At 41.2% G+C, this 18,594-nt stretch overlaps 1 protein-coding gene across 1 annotated transcript in view; it reads left to right on the top strand.

Annotated features, from left to right (window-relative positions):
• The window catches only part of PARVG (parvin gamma), a 33,174-nt gene that overhangs the window by 4,229 nt on the left and 10,351 nt on the right, over positions 1–18,594 (top strand). Inside the window, exons 2-11 of the mRNA XM_073316502.1 lie at positions 1,285–1,380; positions 1,906–1,970; positions 7,810–7,912; positions 9,827–9,967; positions 10,362–10,477; positions 11,553–11,608; positions 13,590–13,612; positions 15,504–15,565; positions 15,663–15,731; positions 17,619–17,720. Coding sequence (XP_073172603.1) covers positions 1,302–1,380; positions 1,906–1,970; positions 7,810–7,912; positions 9,827–9,967; positions 10,362–10,477; positions 11,553–11,608; positions 13,590–13,612; positions 15,504–15,565; positions 15,663–15,731; positions 17,619–17,720 — 816 coding nt within the window. The 5' untranslated portion in view covers positions 1,285–1,301. The remainder of the gene's footprint in view (positions 1–1,284; positions 1,381–1,905; positions 1,971–7,809; positions 7,913–9,826; positions 9,968–10,361; positions 10,478–11,552; positions 11,609–13,589; positions 13,613–15,503; positions 15,566–15,662; positions 15,732–17,618; positions 17,721–18,594) is intronic.

Here is an 18,594-nt window from a genome sequence, read left to right as displayed (position 1 = left end):
AAAGGGCAGAAACTGGCTCTTACTCTGTGTTTGTACAGAGTCTTGCATGATGTAGACCAATCTCAGACTATTGTAATACAAATAATGAGCAATAATAATTATAAATGGCTGGTGGTGATGCAAGTTGTAGTCCTTTCTGACCCCGGCAGATGATAATTTTGTACACTGATGTATAAGATTTTAATATCCCTATTTTTAGCTTGCATACTGTAATTACAAATGTTATTATCCAACCCCTTAACATCCAGTTACAGTATGTGACAAGATTTCCTGATGCAGTGAATTTAAATTTACTTGCCATTAGTGTAATAAGTTAACCTCTTGTTCTTATATTATAGGACAAAGTAAAGAGAGACTGCTCAGTTTTTAACTATACTCTTCAGAATCTTAGTCTCCTTTAGCTCTTTACCATTCCTGACTAAGCAAGCCTAGCTTTCTCAGCCTTTTATATTACATATAAAAAATCCTATGTTAAAAGAACGTTAAGGTTACAAAGTCAAGCATTCTAATGTTAGGAAATTCTAGGATTACGTTTGTGTATACAAACTTATTCTGCTCTCCCTGATATGTTTAAATTTTTGAAAGATACAATTCCAGGTGATAGAGAGGAATGTTTTCTAGTGGTTATAGACCCTTCTGCCTCTGTGCTCCAACCTGTTTTTGTCCCTCTTTGCTCCTATCCAATTCACCCCCACTTTGGCATCTGCTACCCTCTCCCACTCTTCCTGTCCAGTTTTGAAAATCCCTTCCATAGTCTTCTATATGTTAACAAGATACGTTGGTCTGTTCTCCTTTTGTGTGTTGCCATCCCCATTTTATTTCAGGACAGTAGTAGTTGGGAAGGGAATTAACGTCAAAACCTGAGCTTTTTTGAACTTCCTTCTAAAATACATACAGTCTTCTAGATTCGCTATATTCTTGGTTTATTCATCCCAAACAGTTAAGTGCTGACCATTTTTATAACTTGCACCCCGATGTCTCCTGCTGAAGCATTTATCAACTGAACTGAAATAGGATTTTGCTGATCTAATTCAGATTAAGCAGAACTGACTGGAGTTAAGACTTTTTTTGAATACTGTAGTGCTTTTCATCTCCAGGAAAAAACTGATTAACTTCATTTTAATTTTTATGTTGCTTAAATATACGTTGCTGCATGTTTAAAAGTAGGTCACCCACAAACACTTCAAAAACTGCTGAAAGAAATAATTTCATTTGGTGCATATTCCCTCATTCATACTCATTTTGGCTCTAGCACATTTTGAATTTTTTTTTTCAATTTTCTAGGAGCAAAAAATAATACAATGGAACCAGACTTTCTCACTGCTTTTGCACAGCCCAGTGCACTTCATCATTCGCCACCTAAGAATGACATTGTTCAAGGTATGTGTTTTATAAACCAGCAATGAAGAAAGAGAGAGGAGGGACCCAAAGAACCAAAAAAAAAAAAAAATGAAAGTTCTCAGCACAGATGAATTTCACTTGTTTCACAACATTATTCCCAGGTTCGGACAAGTGTAAGTAAGTAACCCTTTTGCATGGAATTTAGCCTCCAACTCTCCATAGGCGGATTATGAAGAGTCAATGCAAGTTCCGGTTAATCCTCTAAATGAGGTTTACAATTCACAAAAGAACCAAACCAAACTGTGTTTCTGTTTATTTTTAGAAAGTGTCCCTTTGGTCTCATCAATTTGAATCCCCTGGAAAGATAATTTCTAACAGGCAATTGTAATGATCTGATATGCCCTTTTCTCTCTCATAGGAAATCTATAAAATTACAAATGAGTACACTTTTTCATGGTGTAATTAGCAAAATGGGGCAATACTGAACTGATGGCAGTTGTTATAGAAAACTTGCATTAGTCACATCAGAGAATTGTAATGGATATTGTTCACTTCTATTTATAGGAGAAAAGAGGAAATTAATAAATCCTACATCCTGCAATAATGCTAAGTTGGACGAACTACAAATGGTATAATTTCTTTTACTAAATTATAATTTACACATGAACTGTTGTTTTTAAATGTTTTGTAATCAGGCTCCATCATGTAAGGTACTGAGCACTCTAGCCCCAGTCTAGCAAAGTACTTAAGCAGGTTACAGGTTTCAGAGTGGTAGCCGTGTTAGTCTGTATCAGCAAAAACAAAAACAAAAACGATGAGTACTTGTGGCATCTTAGAGACTAACAAATTTATTTGGTGTGACAGGGTCAGGCCAGATGGCTACAGGAGAGTGAAAGAAGGCAGATATATTAGCTCCAGGTTAAGGAAGATTCCAGAACAATCAGGAACTTTCTGGAAACAATTAAGGCAGACAGGCTGATTAGAACACCTGCAGCCAAACAAGAAGCTGCCAGAATCAATTAAGATAGGCAGGCTAATCAGGGCACCTGGGTTTAAAAAGGAGCTCACTTCAGCTTCTGGTGTGCATGTGAGGAGCTGGGAGCAAGAAGCTGAGTGTGAGAAGGCGTACTACTGGAAGACTGAGAAGTACAAGCATTATTAGATATCAGGAGGAAGGTCCTGTGGTGAGAATAAAGAAGGTGTTGGGAGGAGGCCATGGGAAAGTAGCCCAGGGAGTTGTAGCTGTCACGCAGCTGTTACCAGGAGCCACTGAAGACAGCTGCAATCCACAGGGCCCGGGGCTGGAACCCGGAGTAGAGGGCAGGCCCGGGTTCCCCCCATCTCTCCATCCCCCCAACTCCCTACTTGATCCTGGAGGAGTTGACCTGGACTGTGGGTTCCATCAGAGGGGAAGGTCTCTGGCCTGTTTCCCGATCCACTAGGTGGATCAGCAGAGACTGCGGGGTTTGTTCTTCTTCCTTTTCCCCAAGCTGGCCAGTGATGAGGCTAACTGAGTGAACAGCAGATTTGAGCCATGAAAGTCGCCAAACTGAGGGCTGCCGTGGACCCCTGAGGCGAGCAAATCCGCCAATAAGCGCAGGACCCACCAAGGCAGAGGAGGAACTTTGTCACATTGGGCATAAGCTTTCATGGGTTAAAACCCACTTCATCGGATGCATGCAGTGAAAAATACAGTAAGAAGATATATATACACAGAGAACATGAAAAAATGGGTATTGCCATACCAACTGTAACGAGACTAGTCAATTAAGGTGGGCTATTATCAGCAGGAGGGGGAAAAAACTTTTGTAGTGATAATCAGGATGGCCCATTTCAAACCATTAACAAGAAGTTGTGAGTAATAGGAGGGGGAAAATTAGCATGGGGAAATAGTTTTTGCTTTGTATGATGACCCATCCACTCCAAGTCTTTATTCAAGCCTAATGTAATGGTGTCCAGTTTGCAAATTAATTCCAATTCTGCAGTTTCTTGTTGGAGTCTGTTTTTGAAGTTTTTTTGTTGGAGAATTGCGACTTTTAGGTCTGAAATTGAGTGACCAGGGAGGTTGAAGTGTTCTCCAACTGGTTTTTGAATGTTATAATTCTTGACGTCTGATTTGTGTCTATTTATTCTTTTGCGCAGAGATTGTTCGGTTTGGCCAATGTACATGGCAGAGGGGCATTGCTGGCCCACGATGGCATATATCACATTGGTAGATGTGCAGGTGAACGAGCCTCTGATAGTGTGGCCGATGTGATTAGGCCCTATCATGGTATCCCTTGAATAGATATGTGGACAGAGTTGGCAACGGGCTTTGTTGCAAGGATAGGTTCCTGGGTTAGTGTTTTTGTTGTGTGGTATGTGGTTGCTGGTGAGTATTGGCTTCAGACTGGGGGGCTGTCTGTAAGCGAGGACTGGCCTGTTTCCCAAGATCTGTGAGAGTGAGGGATCATCCTTCAGGATAGGTTGTAGATCCTTGATGATGCATTGGAGAGGTTTTAGTTGGGGGCTGAAGGTGATGGCTAGTGGCGTTCTGTTACTTTCTTTGTTGGGCCTGTCCTGGAGTAGGTGACATCTGGGTATTCTTCTGGCTCTGTCAATCTGTTTCTTCACTTCAGCAGGTGGCTATTGTAGTTGTAAGAACGCTTGATAGAGATTTTGTAGGTGTTTGTCTCTATCTGAGGGATTGGAGCAAATGCGGTTGTATCGTAGTGCTTGGCTGTAGACAATGGATCGTGTGATGTGGTCTGGATGAAAGCTGGAGGCATGTAGGTAAGTATAGCGGTCAGTAGGTTTCCGGTATAGGGTGGTGTTTATGTGACCATCATTTATTAGCACTGCAGTGTCCAGGAAGTGGATCTCTTGTGTGGACTTGTCCAGGCTGAGGTTGATGGTGAGATGGAAATGGTTGAAATCATGGTGGAATTCCTCAAGGGCTTCTTTTCCATGGGTCCAGATGATGAAGATGTCATCAATGTAGCGCAAGTAGAGTAGGGGCATTAGGGGACGAGAGCTGAGGAAGCGTTGTTCTAAGTCAGCCATAAAAATGTTGGCATACTGTGGGGCCATGTGGATACCCATAGCAGTGCCGCTGACTTGAAGCTATATATTGTCCCCAAACATGAAATAGTTATGGGTTAGTCACAAAGTTCAGCCACCAGGTTTGCCATGACATTATCGGGGATACTGTTCCTGACAGCTTGTAGTCCATCTTTGTGTGGAATGTTGGTGTAGAGGGCTTCTACATCCATAGTGGCCAGGATGGTGTTTTCTGGAAGATCACCAATGGATTGTAGTTTCCTCAGGAAGTCAGTGATGTCTCGAAGGTAGCTGGGAGTGCTGGTAGCATAGGGCCTGAGGAAAGAGTCTACATAGCCAGACAATCCTGCTGTCAGGGTGCCAATGCCTGAGATGATGGGGTGTCCAGGATTTCCAGGTTTATGGATCTTGGGTAGCAGATAGAATACCCCTGGTTGGAGTTCTAGGGGTGTGTCTGTGCAGATTTTTTCCTGTGCTTTTTCAGGGAGTTTTTTGAGCAAATAGTGTAGTTTCTTTTGGTAACCTTCAGTGGGATCAGATGGTAATGGCCTGTAGAATGTGGTGTTTAGAGAGCTGCTTAGCAGACTCTCGTTCATATTGCGACCTATTCATGATGACAACAGCACCTCCTTTGTCAGCCTTTTTGATTATGGTGTCAGAGTTGTTTCTGAGGCTGCAGGTGGCATTGTGTTCTGCATGGCTGAGGTTATGGGGCACATGATGCTGCTTTTCCACAATTTCAGCCCGTGCACATCCGCGGAAGCACTCTATGTAGAAGTCCAGTCTGTTGTTTCGACCTTCAGGAGGAGTCCACGCAGAATCCTTCTTTTTCTAGTGTTGGTAGGAAGGTTTCTGTGGATTAGTGTGCTGTTCAGAGGTGTTTTGGAAATATTCCTTGAGTCGGAGACGTCGAAAGTAGGATTCCAGGTCACCACAGAACTGTATCATGTTCGTGGGGGTGGAGGGGCAGAAGGAGAGGCCCCGAGATAGGACAGACTTTGTGACAGGTATTTTAAAAATGCCCTTTGAGTGTTGGTGTGTATGTATAGTTCATATTCACAAATCCCTAAACTTATATTTGTGTGTTTCTATATTATATGTTTCCTAAAACCTAATGAGCTCACAATCGGTTCATGAAGGATTTAATTTTTGCAACAGGGTTTACCATTACCATATTTTAATAAACGAGAGAATCTGAGAGGTGGTATAGCAAAAAGGAATCACTAAAGACACTGAATTCATTCTTCACAAGTTGCCAAAATAAAAGATTTCTTTAGCCTGTGATTGTGAAGATTCCTGTGAGCTTTGCTGTTGACCCCATTCATGGTTACAGACCATGCAACCTGGGTTTGACTGACTAACCCAGGGGTTCTCAAACTGGGGGTTGGGACCCCTCAGGGGGTCGGGAGGTTATTACATGGGGGTTGCAAGCTGTCAGCCTCCACCCCAAACCCCTTATTTGCCTCCAGTATTTATAATGGTGTTAAGTATATTAAAAAGTGTTTAATTTATAAGGGGGGGGGGGTCGCACTCTGAGACTTGCTATGGGAAAGGGGTCACCAGTACAAAAGTTTGAGAACCACTGGATTCACCCGTTTCCTCACTGGCCAGGGGAAGAGAGAGAATGCTTTATGTTGCTCACCATCAGTAATTCCTTCTGGCATATCGGGGAGTGGCAGGCATTGTCTTCCTTGTCTGGAGAGTTCACAGCTCTGACACCGAGCCTTTAGCAAGGCAATTATAATGGGAGACATTGGAGTCGCTTCAAGGGCTGCCTTAGAGAAGCAAAGAAACTCACTTGTGGAAAATATTAAATTAGTTTCCTGATTTAATTGGGTGTTCTTATCAGGGTGGCTTTGGGGGCAAAGAAATATAAGCTGCAAGATGGGCCACCTCAGTTGCCAAGATTATTAAACTACAGGTAAAATGTGAAGTGCTTAAAGCAAGAAGAAGTTAGTAGCAAAGTTCTGCTTCAACTACTCTTTTTCTTTTCCCTACCTGTTCTTTTCTTCTGTATTTTCAGATACACTTCTCTGTACTGCTGCCTGGGGAGACCCTGGTAGCTAGAGGTAAGGCAATGTTGCCTAAGCTGTAGGCTAGGGAGATGGCTGTTAAAAGATAAAACAGGTGAACCAGGAAGCTTGTGACTCTATTTTCAGCAGTGCAGTTCATCAGCTTATGCCACTGCCCTCAGCTTGCCAGTTCAAACTGCACTAATCCAATGCATCGTCAGAACTTGAACTCTAGGCATTAGGTGAAGAGAGAACCACAGTTCACTGAGTGAAATGCTGCTGTCTCTTGGCTTTGAATATACATTACACACACTTCGAGAGCTCATCAATATAGAGCAGAGAGGTTTTTTAGTTTCTTGTGAATTTTCAAACATCTCATAGGGTTTTTAAGTTTTCTTTCATACATTTTTCTTTGAGAAGCATGTCTTCAGAGTAACAATATGGACTGGAATGTTTCAGCCTGACGAACAGTCTAATGAGGGGAAAATAGGCTTATTCAGGATTCCATTCACCCCTGGGCAGAGAAGCAGCACAAAACTGATACACCAATTAAGCCCTCCAAGTAGGGTTTAATTGGGACAGACATGAGCATGGACCATAGAACTGGGGGCTTCCAGAACTAAAGCATGAGCTGTCACAGCTTGAGCTAGAGCCAAATCTCTGTAGCTGGGCTGTAACAGACTAATAGCCTCTAAAAAGAAAAGGAGTACTTGTGGCACCTTAGAGACTAACCAATTTATTTGAGCTACAGCTCACTTCATCGGATGCATTCGCTGTTTATTTTCCACTGAATGCATCCGATGAAGTGAGCTGTAGCTCACGAAAGCTTATTCTCAAATGAATTTGTTAGTCTCTAAGGTGCCACAAGTCCTCCTTTTCTTTTTGCGAATACAGACTAACACGGCTGCTACTCTAATACCCTCTGCAGATCAGGCACAGAAGAGGACCCATAACACATATTCACCGGTGGGTTTCACTGGCTTTCTGCACAGAATGAATTCTACCCTTTAAGCATTTCATATTTTGAAGTGCTGAAACACATTCGATCAACCACAGCAGAGAGGACACAAATAATCTGAGCACCTTCCTTTACCACACAAAGATGTATTCCATTACATACTGTGTATATGCCACTTAGTGAGATGAATTGAAAATAAAGCGGATGTGGGTGAGGAGGAGAGAAAATGAAAATGGAGAGAGAAGAGAGTTGGAAAGAGAAAATAGGGGCATGATGTTGAGAGAGAGAGAGGACTGAAATAAAATAAAGACAAGGAGAGACTCGATGGAGGATGAAAACAAAACAAAAGACAAAGGAGAAAGGTGCACTCTTGTGGTGGTCAAGTGTTACCATTTATTTTCCCACTTTTTGTTCCAACAACAGATATATCATTGTTGACTGTTTGATTTTTCCCTGCAGCTCTTGATAGATTGGATTAACACATCCCTGAAAGAGGAACACATCATAGTAAAAAGCCTGGAAGAAGATCTGTTTGATGGGCTGATACTTCATCATCTCTTGGGTAAGTCGCTTCTTTGAGCTCTGCTCCCTAATAAATCTCGCATGCTCTTCAGTGCAGAAGCTCACAGATAAAATAAAAACCAAACACACTAAACTGTAAGAACAGCTTTGCTTGCTGGTATCGTACTAATTATTAATGCACTCAAATAGACACGAGCACTGCACTGTGAATCATATGTGGTAATTCTAATCCTGAACAGGTGCTTGATCTACCCTTCCCCACCAACCTTTGGAAAGTCTTTTTATTCCGTTGTTTATATAGAGAGTAAAAAGGTTAACTTTGAAGTCTGAGGTTATAACACCTCCAAGAGGTGCTGATGACATTGTAAGCCATGACAGTGAATATGATTTATGATATTACCATAAATACCAGCTGGAATCACCACTACAATTATACATATATATGTATTGTGACAGGATCAGACCAGATGGCTACAAAAGAGCGGTTGAAGGTAGATACATTAGTTCCAGGTTAAGCAGGTCCCTTTTCCCTGGGTAAAATAACAGGGACTATTCCAGAACACTCATGAACTTTCTAGAGCTAATTAAGGCAGGCAGGCAGGCTAATTAGGACACCTGTAGCCAATTGGGAAGCTGCTAGAATTAATTAAGGCTAATCAGGACACCTGGTTTAAAAAGGCTGTCACTCCAGTTAGTGAAGTGTGTGCAAGCAGCTGAGAGTGAGAGGGCATGCTGCTGGAGGACTGAGGAGTACAAATGCTATCTGGCATCAGGAGGAAGGTCCTGCGTTCAGGATACAGAGGCGGCCATGGGGATGTAGCCCAGGGAGTTGTAGCTGTCACGCAGCTGTTACAGGAGCCACTGTAGACAGCTGCAATCCACAAGGCCCTGGGCTGGAACCCGGAGTAGAGGGCAGGCCCAAGTCCCCCCCAACTCCCTATTGGATACAGGAGAAGTTGACTTGGACTGTGGGTCCCACCAGAGGGGAAGGTCCCTGGCCTGTCCCCTGACCCACTAGGTGGACCAGCAGAGACTGTGGGGATTGTTCTCCTTCCTTTTCCCCATGCTGGCCAGTGATGAGGTTATCTGAGTGAATGGCAGATTTGAGCCACGAAAGTGGCCAAACTGAGGGCTACTGTGAATCTCTGAGGTGAGCAAAATCTGCCAGTAAGCACAGGATCCACCAAGGTAGAGGAGGAATTTTGTCACAATATATATTTAAAAGCCATAGTCTGAGACCTCAGGCCAGAACTTCAGCTGCTGAAAATCAATGTGGCTATATTCACTTCAATGGAGCAACATCAATTTTATACTAGTTGAAGGTTTGGCCTCTTGAATCAATGCCCAGCCTAAAGTTATGGTCTACCATTCCCCCCATGACCGTCCCTCTAATTACTGCGGTCTTCATCCTCTTCTCCACTCTACTTTGACTGCAACTGGATTGGCCCTCACCTCCTAATCTTCTGATTAAATCTCATAAATCATAGTGGTGCCACCAGGCTCATGAATAGGATTGGTTTTCTTTTATAATTTGGGGCTGTGATGTCACAACTATGAGCTAAGATTTTTTTTTTATATGAACTGCTATGTGCTCAGCACATATACCAATCTACAGGGCAGATTCACTCATTGGATTCCTGCAGTTCCCACTGGTAAAACCCAGGGTGTGGACCACTTGTGGCTAAAAGTCAATCTGCAGGGCAATCAGAACCATGCAGTCAGAACCATGTGCGGAGCCTTATTGATGTCAGTGAGATTCTGCATGAACCCAAGGGAGTACCTATGCACATCCAATTGCAGGTTTTGGGTCTGCGTTATATAATTTATTAAATTATACTGATCACTTACATCAAGACTTTTTTTGGTATTTCTGCTATGATTTTGTATTGTCTCTACAGTGCTGTTAAAACACATCAATCTTGCTTTGTTTTGTTTTAACTATGCTCCATCTCAGAAAAACTAGGATCTCTCAGGCTGGATGTTGAGAAGATGGCACTGACGGAAAAAAAACAGAAGCGTAAACTTGCTGTTATTCTGGAAGCTGTGGGCCAGTGTTTACAACTAGAAGAGAGCCAGCTGAAATGGAGTGTTGATTGTATGTGGAGAAGTAAAATGCAAGGAAATTACCTCATAAAAATACATTGTTCTGGGGTTTTACTTGGCTAAGATGATGTTGCTAAAGGACGGATGATCTTGGGGTTAAGGCACTGAAATATAGCCAGGAACTGAACCCAGTTCTCCTGTGTCTAACTGCAGACTTCCTATTTGACCCTGAACAGGTCTCTTTAATCTTTCTGTGCCTCATTCCCACAGCTATAAAATGGGACTAATCTGCCCTTCCTCACAAGCATATTTGGAGGCATATTTCATATTTTGGTTGTAAAGCACTAGAATGTTCTCAGGAAGGGGCAATGGGAATGCAAAGTATTATTATTAGGCTGTAATGAGTTTGCACATTACTTATAATTTGCTTTCTTTGCATGAAACAGCTATCTTCCAGAAGGACTTACTGAGCACATTATATCTTCTGATTGCAATAGCAAAGCACTTCCAACCTGATCTGCCTATCCCTTCAAATATTAGTGTGGAAGTAATAATCATTGAGGTAATTATGGCTCTTTCCTTTGCTGCCATGGGGTCACAGAAATCTCACAAGAAATTAAAAAATACAGTGGAAGAAAAGTGTGGTGAATATCACTGTATAACTGTTCTGCTTTTGTTTTCTGTGTAATTCACCTTTTAATTCTAGAAATCTGTTGTTTGCAGGAGTAACCAGCCATTTTGTGTTCAGTTCAGAGGTAGCGTTCTACAGAGACTACAAACACAATGCTTTGTCATTGAGACTTTCCTGCTACGCTTTTGCTGTTTCCACTTAATGTAAAATAAAAGGCATTCAGACTGAAAGCAGAGTTACTCTTGGTGGATGGAAAATTATAACTGATTATAACCCCAACTGTTCAAAATTCATTTGTCTGCTTCCCAAAATCCTGAGATTGGCCTAAAAATAATGAGATTTTTCTTTTAAAAATTTGGGCTTTTTATTTACTTTCTGATTTTTGTGACTTTAGGGTGCACTTGGGTCACATTTTCAAGCTTTTCTCCACACCTATGAGGGCTAGGAATTTACCTTCAGAATTTTATTTATTTAGGTAATGAAATGAAAACTGAGATCCTCACATAGTTACATGACTCTAGGATCTGGGGCTTTAAGAAAAACATCACATATCCCACAACTTGTGATATAATTGTGGAAGCTGGCAATACTGAGTCAGATTTTTAACTGTGGGTGAAGTTCCCTTGCATATAGAACATAGCATGAGGCCTATATCCCCCTTAAAGTCCACTTAATCCCTATTTGCAGGGCTACACATGGGACTTAAGTGATGCATATACCTTGGGCTTGCTCTCTACACATTTACATCGAGGAAAGTCTGGATTTAAATGCTTTATTGTATGGATAGCCTCTGACAGGAAGATCTAGATCTTGACCATACAAGACGCCAGTAAAGTCATTTTTGACAGTTGGACTTAGGTTCCTAAGTCACTTAAGCACTTGTGAATATTTTAAACTTAAAGTTTATAGCTGCAAACTGTTAATAAAAGTTGCCTTTACTCCAACACATTTCCTTCTATAGTCCTTGCAGTTAAATATTATTCTATATTGGCTTTCTGTTTAACAGCGTACCTTAACAGGATTAAGGACAGAAAATGCAGTGGAATATATCACGGAGAACAGGTAAGAGAAGAAACATTTTGTTTTATACATTGTATACATTTTCCAATAACTTAAGCATGTGCTTTCCAGAATTCCACCCACGTTGATACCCTGATTTACAGTTTCACTTTTCTGGGACATTGTGAATTAAAACAAGGGAACACACACATTCTGCAAAGGAATTTCTAAACCAGTCACACTTTACTCATAGACAAAGCACAAGAGATATTCATATCTGAAACAACAAATGCCTGAACACAAGACCTTCCCTCAATTTCCTCATCCTTCCTGGGAGCTCTTTTGGTATTAATCAGTATCCTTCAGTGAGTCCAGGATCCTCTGACACCATTCTCTGTTCAGTCTTGTCTTCTGGTTTTGGCCCCCTTGCTAAAGTAAGTCTTCTTTTAACAACTGTTTATTAGACCTTTTCTCTTCCTGGCCTTCCCCTGGGGTTATTCCAGCCTCTAGCCCCCTATGGGCTGTGGCTAGGGGTGGTTGGAAGGCAACAATTTCATTTTATGAAAAAATTCCAGATTTCAAAATTTGTTTTTGTTCTGCATCAGATCAAAAGGGCAATGTTTCAAAACATTTTATGAATGAATACAAGAGAGGCAGAAAAAAGATACACCACCCCAATAATAGGCAATAGTCCAAAGGTTAGGGCATTCACGCTGGTTAAGTCACTGGTTTGGAGGAGGGATTTTAACCTGGGTCACCCACATCCTAGGTGGACGTAGGGCATTGGCTATTCTGTGGTGGGTTGGTGTGTCTCACTCACTAATAAGACTCCATCCTGGACTTTAGAAACCTTCCTCACAAAATTTTCATCAGAACATTTTGATTTCAATGAATCAGTGTTCAACTAACTCTAGATGTGGCCTTCAGCATCCTCTATATTTGTTACCATGGATAACAGCCATTAGTAAGTCAGTAATCTCTGGCCAGTGGTCTCCACTGTCCTCCTAGGGCCAGGTTATTAAACTATTGATTGTCCTTATCGAGGGTCAACCCCTTAGGTGCCAGACCCTTTGCAAAAGAGGGAAGATGTAATTTTTACATGACAGCATACAGAATCAAATAAGCATATAATCACACAAAGAGTTCATAAAAATCAAACTGAAAGTCATAAGTTCATATAAACATATTCCCAATACGTCACACCAACACATTGACCGGATCAGAAAAAAATTCTGAAATTGCTATTACCAAAAAGTTCAATTATACATCATGTCTGGTTGCCATTTAGTTACAATCGGTTCAGTAATTTAAGCATTTTCAGGGCTTAGTAAACCTACTGCCATGCTAAATAAACACTACTGCCATTGGACGAAGTAGAGGCATTTATTCATCTTGCAGAGCTCTTACTGGTTTTGACTGGTCTTAGCAAAACCTGACAAATGACATAGTTAGTAAACCAAGCATGTTAGGTTTATACATCTGAGGTTGAAACTGCAATTGTATAAAAACAAAACCAGTTTACATATTACTAATTTATAGCTATTGTATTAATACATTACCAGAGTTCAGCAATTTTTCCTTATTTTGGTAGTAAAGAAAGAACAATCTGATCTCGCTCAGTTTGTGAGATTCTCTAATTATTATATGAGCTCAGCCATGGGACACAATGAAATTATGGAGGTCGCACCGTGAGCTGGAAACAGTTTTTCCCTTCTACAGTTCCATCATCAACTATTATATTTTATATGTTAACACAACTTCAAATTCTAGTATTGTGAGCAGCTCGTTGGAAAACTGTGCTTATAAAATAAATGTGCGTTAGTCTGTGTGCCAATTAAAATATTATATTCTTCCAAGAACACATAAATACAGTGCACTATAAAACTGTCTGTTGGAAAGCTACCTCTGGCAAATAACTGGTGAGGTTCTGTATTCTATCTCCTACTTCATAGGGATCCTTATGGCACAGATATGCTTTGCTTAGAAATTGGATTAGTTCTGCTATATGTTTTTGCTAATTCTCTTTTTGTTGTTGAATCTTTAGAGAGAATTTAGAAGGCCAGTCAAGTAAGTACTCTGAAGGCCAAATTCAGTGTTTCTTTACTGCATACTGTTTTCAAAAGTTGTATGTATCCAATTCGGATCTCACTGACGTAATGATAAATCAGGGCTATCCCCATGAGATCCAGTGGAGTTACAATGGTATAATACTGGGAGGAGATCAGAACTGGGCCCATCATGGTTCCACTTGATCACCCCACAGGAGAGCCTAAAGCCATACTGGCAATGAGAAATAAAATCGAGGGAGGCAAAATGATGGAGGGGTGAAGTGAGATGAATCCCATTTACTTCAGTTGAACTATTCATGTGTGTAATAGCTGTAGAATTGGGCTTCTGACTTGCTGCCAGTTTCATTCAGGTCTATTTTCTTTAGTTTGCAAAATAACGTTTTGAAACTTTATTATCATTTGATAACAGACCTTAACAACCAGGTTAATCCAAAGCTGAATGTACCATCAGAACCACCAAAGGAAGTAAAACATTTCATTGTGAAATTCACCCTGGTGAAGAGGGTCAGCAGAAGGCTTCTATACCACTTATGCTCCATTTTGGGGACTTACAAGGCCTGTTTGAGCCTTGCTATCTGCAAAGGGGTAAATTTCACCCTCAGTGAATAAATGGGGCTGCTTTAATTCTCTTCTGTGCAATTCATATGACCAGTAACAGCCAGTGCAGAGACAAAGTATTTCATTGAACATGTATTTATTTTTTATCAGTTATTTCATTAAGTGGTCTTCATTTATAAACTGAGACAATGCAGAAAACCTGCAGATGAATCTGTCAAAGGAAGAAACCTTAATTCACTCTTCAGTCTTTAATCTATTTTTTAAAAAATATATCTTGCTTAAAGTAAGGAAGAAAAACACAAAGCTTAGCTCCAGAAGAAGGCTCTCTAGTTTGTGACAATGCTGTAGGATTTACACACATTCCTGCTATTGATTTATTATTCTTTGTTTCCCAACAATACTGAACCCACAATTGAATAGGGAGAATGAGATCCAGTGGCACTCTCTCAATACTTATGTAGTATAGCTGCCAATTTTGATGAGTAGTCTCTCTCCTAAACAAAGCTGAATTCACTTCCCACACCATAGAAGCCCCAATCTCTTCTTAATTACGCTGGCATAATGCCCCTGACTTTAATCGAGTTGGAGAACTTTGTTCATCTCAGGCAAAAGCAATTGTGTTCATGGGTCACTGGGGTGGGAATTCACAAAAATTTCATTTCCATTTTTCACTGAAAATGTCCGAATTTCATTCCAATTTCCAGCCCTAATTCTCACATGTAATGTTACTCAAAATTACTGGGTGAGGTTCTATGCTCTGTGTTATGCAGGAGGTCAGACTGGTCCCTTCTGACCTTCAAATCTATGGATTTAGAATTATGGGCAAATATTTCTATCACTGAATGTAGGGCCATTCTCCACCCTCAGTTTTTGTACAAAACTCCCATTGATGTCAATGGAAATTTCAGGTACTGAAGAATGGTAATATATGCCACTTATTTTCTACTGATTTTTATTGCAAATGTTCAGGGTTAAGGTGCGGACATGAAAAGAGATGAACTATAGGGCCCATGGAACTGCAGCTTGCCTAGGGCTCATGCTAATGGCAGCACAAACTATGAGAACCCATGCCTGTGAAAATTAGGGAAGCTGATTAAAAACAAACTATTTTGTCTGACATAGGAGTTAAAGTCAGGGGAAGCACAGCTCTCTCTTCTCTTTTATATGAAGTGGGGAAGAGAATATCAGGGAGCAGTGCTCTTCCTCAACTCGACTTCTCCTGGGCTTCTACAGGGAGGGTTCCCACACTCCCAGTTCAGTTTATTTTAACCACTGGTCTAGTAGTTACTCCAGAGAATCCCAATTAACATTTATTGAATATTTTGCCATAGAAGCTGATGCCTTTGATGAATTATTCTCACATGCACCGGACAAACTGGATGCTGTGAAAAAGGTAACTTTTAAACGTTAAACAGGCATTGACATTTGCATTATAAGATATAATTAACGAATTCTCTAAAAATTCCATTTTCCCCCCTCCCATTCTTTAGGTGCTTTTGCAATTTGTCAACAAGCATGTTGGAAAATTAGGATTAAACGTGAAAGATGCTGACTCTCAGGTAGCACTCTTTGAGATGTATGTTAAAATGTCTGTCGGTTACGTTAATATTCCCTGTCACCTCCAAAATTCCTATATTTCTCTTTTAAACTTGGCAAATATACACATTCATTCATAGCCTGAGTTCAGGCATATCAAGTGTCAATTTGGGAGGATTTTTAATGCCAATATGATAAGTAATTGAAAATAAGGGGTTTGTATGGAACACCATCCCAAGGTTGCAGTCATATAGGTCCTGATTTTCAGAGGCTCTTGAACCCCTACATCTTCCACTGACTTATGTTGGAAATGTGGGTGCTCAGCATCTTTGAAAATTAGGCCTAAATTGTACATAGTGACTAGTGATTTTTTGAGTGCCTAACTTAAGACATGGTCGAGAGGCCTGGTTTTCACAAAGTGCTGACCTCCAGCCCTCTGAAAATCAGCCCCCTTTAAAGTGCCTGAAGGTGGTCACCCAAAATCACTGGACACTTGTGAAAATCTAGGTCATAATTTATAGGTAAGGCTAAGATTTTTGTCATGGGAATTTTTAGTAAAAGTCACGGACAGGTCATGGGCAATAAAGAAAAGTTCACGGAAGCTGTGACCTGTCTGTGACTTTCACTAAAAATATCCATGATAAAATGGGAAGGAGCTGGGCAACTGCGGGGTGGCTGGGAGTTCCGGGGACCCCACCACCTGTGGGGGCTCAGAGCCCCAGCGGTGGGGAGCTGCGGGAATCTTCCTGTACCACCGCTATGTGGAGCTGTGGGGGTCCTCCTGCCCCGCCACGGTTGGCAGGGAGCTGCGGGGATCCCCCTGCCCACGGTGGCCGGAAGCTGTGGGGTACCCCCCATGCCCATGGTGACTGGCAGTTGGGGGCCTCACCGCTCCCTGCTGCTGTGGAAGGCAGCAAGACCCTGCAGCTCCTAGCCGCCAGGGCTGAAGTCATGGAGGTCTTCGGAAGTCACAGATCCTGTGAGTTCCGCAACCTCTGTGACAAAATCGTAGCCTTATTTATAGGGCATGATTGTTCCAGAGGCACAGCCCTGCGCTGGGAACAACGTGGAGCCACCACCTCTGGAGGAGTTCCAACAGGGTTTGCACTCATCAGACACATCCCTCACAGAGCACAGGGGAGAGTTCACACTGCACCATCTGTGAGGATGGGTGCAGCCTGCTCACTCCAGTGAGGAGGTGAGGTGCTATAACTCTGTCTCCTCCCACCTCCCGTTGGTGCAACTGGCACCTCTTGGGGCACATAAGTGGGAGGGAAACCGTTCTTATGCTAGCGAGAGTACAGGAATTGTGATTCTCCCATGCCTCTGAGTAGGGTGAACAAGTGGAAGCAGATTGGGATGCGGAAGTTCCTTGTGCTTTTTTCCTTCTTGGCATGCACATGAAAGGGTGGGGGAAATCTAGCCTACAGCTGACACTTCACTGCAACCATTAAAACCTTTGACGCAATAATAATTCCACTGGCTTGCATTGTATGGCTGGAGACTGCAGTGTTAATTACCAAGAATGGAGCTTTTGAAGGGACTGCTATCAGGAATCCTAGATGAAATTTCCTTTTATGTAGTGATGCGTATTTATTTTTGTTTGAAATCTGTTCAAACATGGGACATTTCAAATATGGGACATTTGTATTGCTATCCTCCACACAGTGTTACATTCCTGCTACACTAATAGGAATTTATGAGCCTTATATAGATAGAAATGACATTGTGTGTATAAATTGGGGTCAAAGAAATAAGTCACCAGTTTGTATAATTTATACTGTATATTCTCAATTCTTCTTTCCATAGAAGAACATTTATCTCTCTGAGTAAAACTCTTTGAATCTTTTTTTCCCTGGCTTTGGTAAAAGCCAATTTAATAAATAATACTCAGGTGATTCTTCTTATAGTTTGCAGATGGAGTTATCTTGCTTTTGTTAATTGGACAACTTGGGGGCTATTTCCTGAATTTAAGGGAGTTCTTCCTGAACCCAAACTGTGCTACGGAAATGGTAGGTTATTATTTATTTACTTAAGCCCGGATCCTGCAAACACCTTACCTGTACTTTATGCACATGATTAGCCCCACTGAAATCACAGACACTACTGACAATGTGTAAAGTTAATCATATGATCAAGAGTTTGCAGGATAGCAGCTTTAGACAACACACAAGAGTGTTCTAAGCATGTTATAATTAATTTTTTAAAAAAACAAGTCCCTGTCCCCAAGGCTATACTGAAATCTACCATGATCCTACAAAATGAAAGTGATCATTATTTGCATTTGTTAACCAGACCAATGCACTGAATTCATAGTGCTTTAAATAAACATCTCTGTGTTGTATGGGTTGGAATGCGAATGCAATATTAGACCAACAGCTTCTTCCATTTAGCCACACGGGTGACACAGCAAGTGTAGGGGCCACAGAGATTCCCTCACATTGTCCCACAAATGTACCTCAACCATAACTTGATGGAACCACTGCTAAGGCCCCACGTAGGCAAGGTAACTTTTCTAAAAGTTTCCTGCTGTTGCTAACATCAATTCACCTGACCTCTGTTAGCAAAGCTGAGAGCCCTAGTACATACAGCCTGTCAAATACTGACCCTGTTTTAAAACTCTGATAATTAGATTTGGGGAAAAAATAAATTTGAATTGAATCAAAATGAAAGTTTTCCATCTTCAATCACCCTCTCCCTTTTCTTTCTCCACTATTTCTTTTGCTCTGATTCCATTAAATTGGAAACAAAACATTTTAATTTCAAATCACTTTAGAAGGAAAAAAATCAGTAAAACCCATGAAGAAGTTTGAACAAAACAAACATGTTTTTGGTTTGTTCAAAGAGTTTTGTAGAAAAGAATCCCCATTCTTTTGACCAGCCCTG

This window comes from Lepidochelys kempii, chromosome 1 (assembly GCF_965140265.1).
Source record: "Lepidochelys kempii isolate rLepKem1 chromosome 1, rLepKem1.hap2, whole genome shotgun sequence".
Classification (NCBI taxonomy): domain Eukaryota; kingdom Metazoa; phylum Chordata; order Testudines; family Cheloniidae; genus Lepidochelys; species Lepidochelys kempii.
This window is presented reverse-complemented; position numbering and strand designations above follow the sequence as displayed.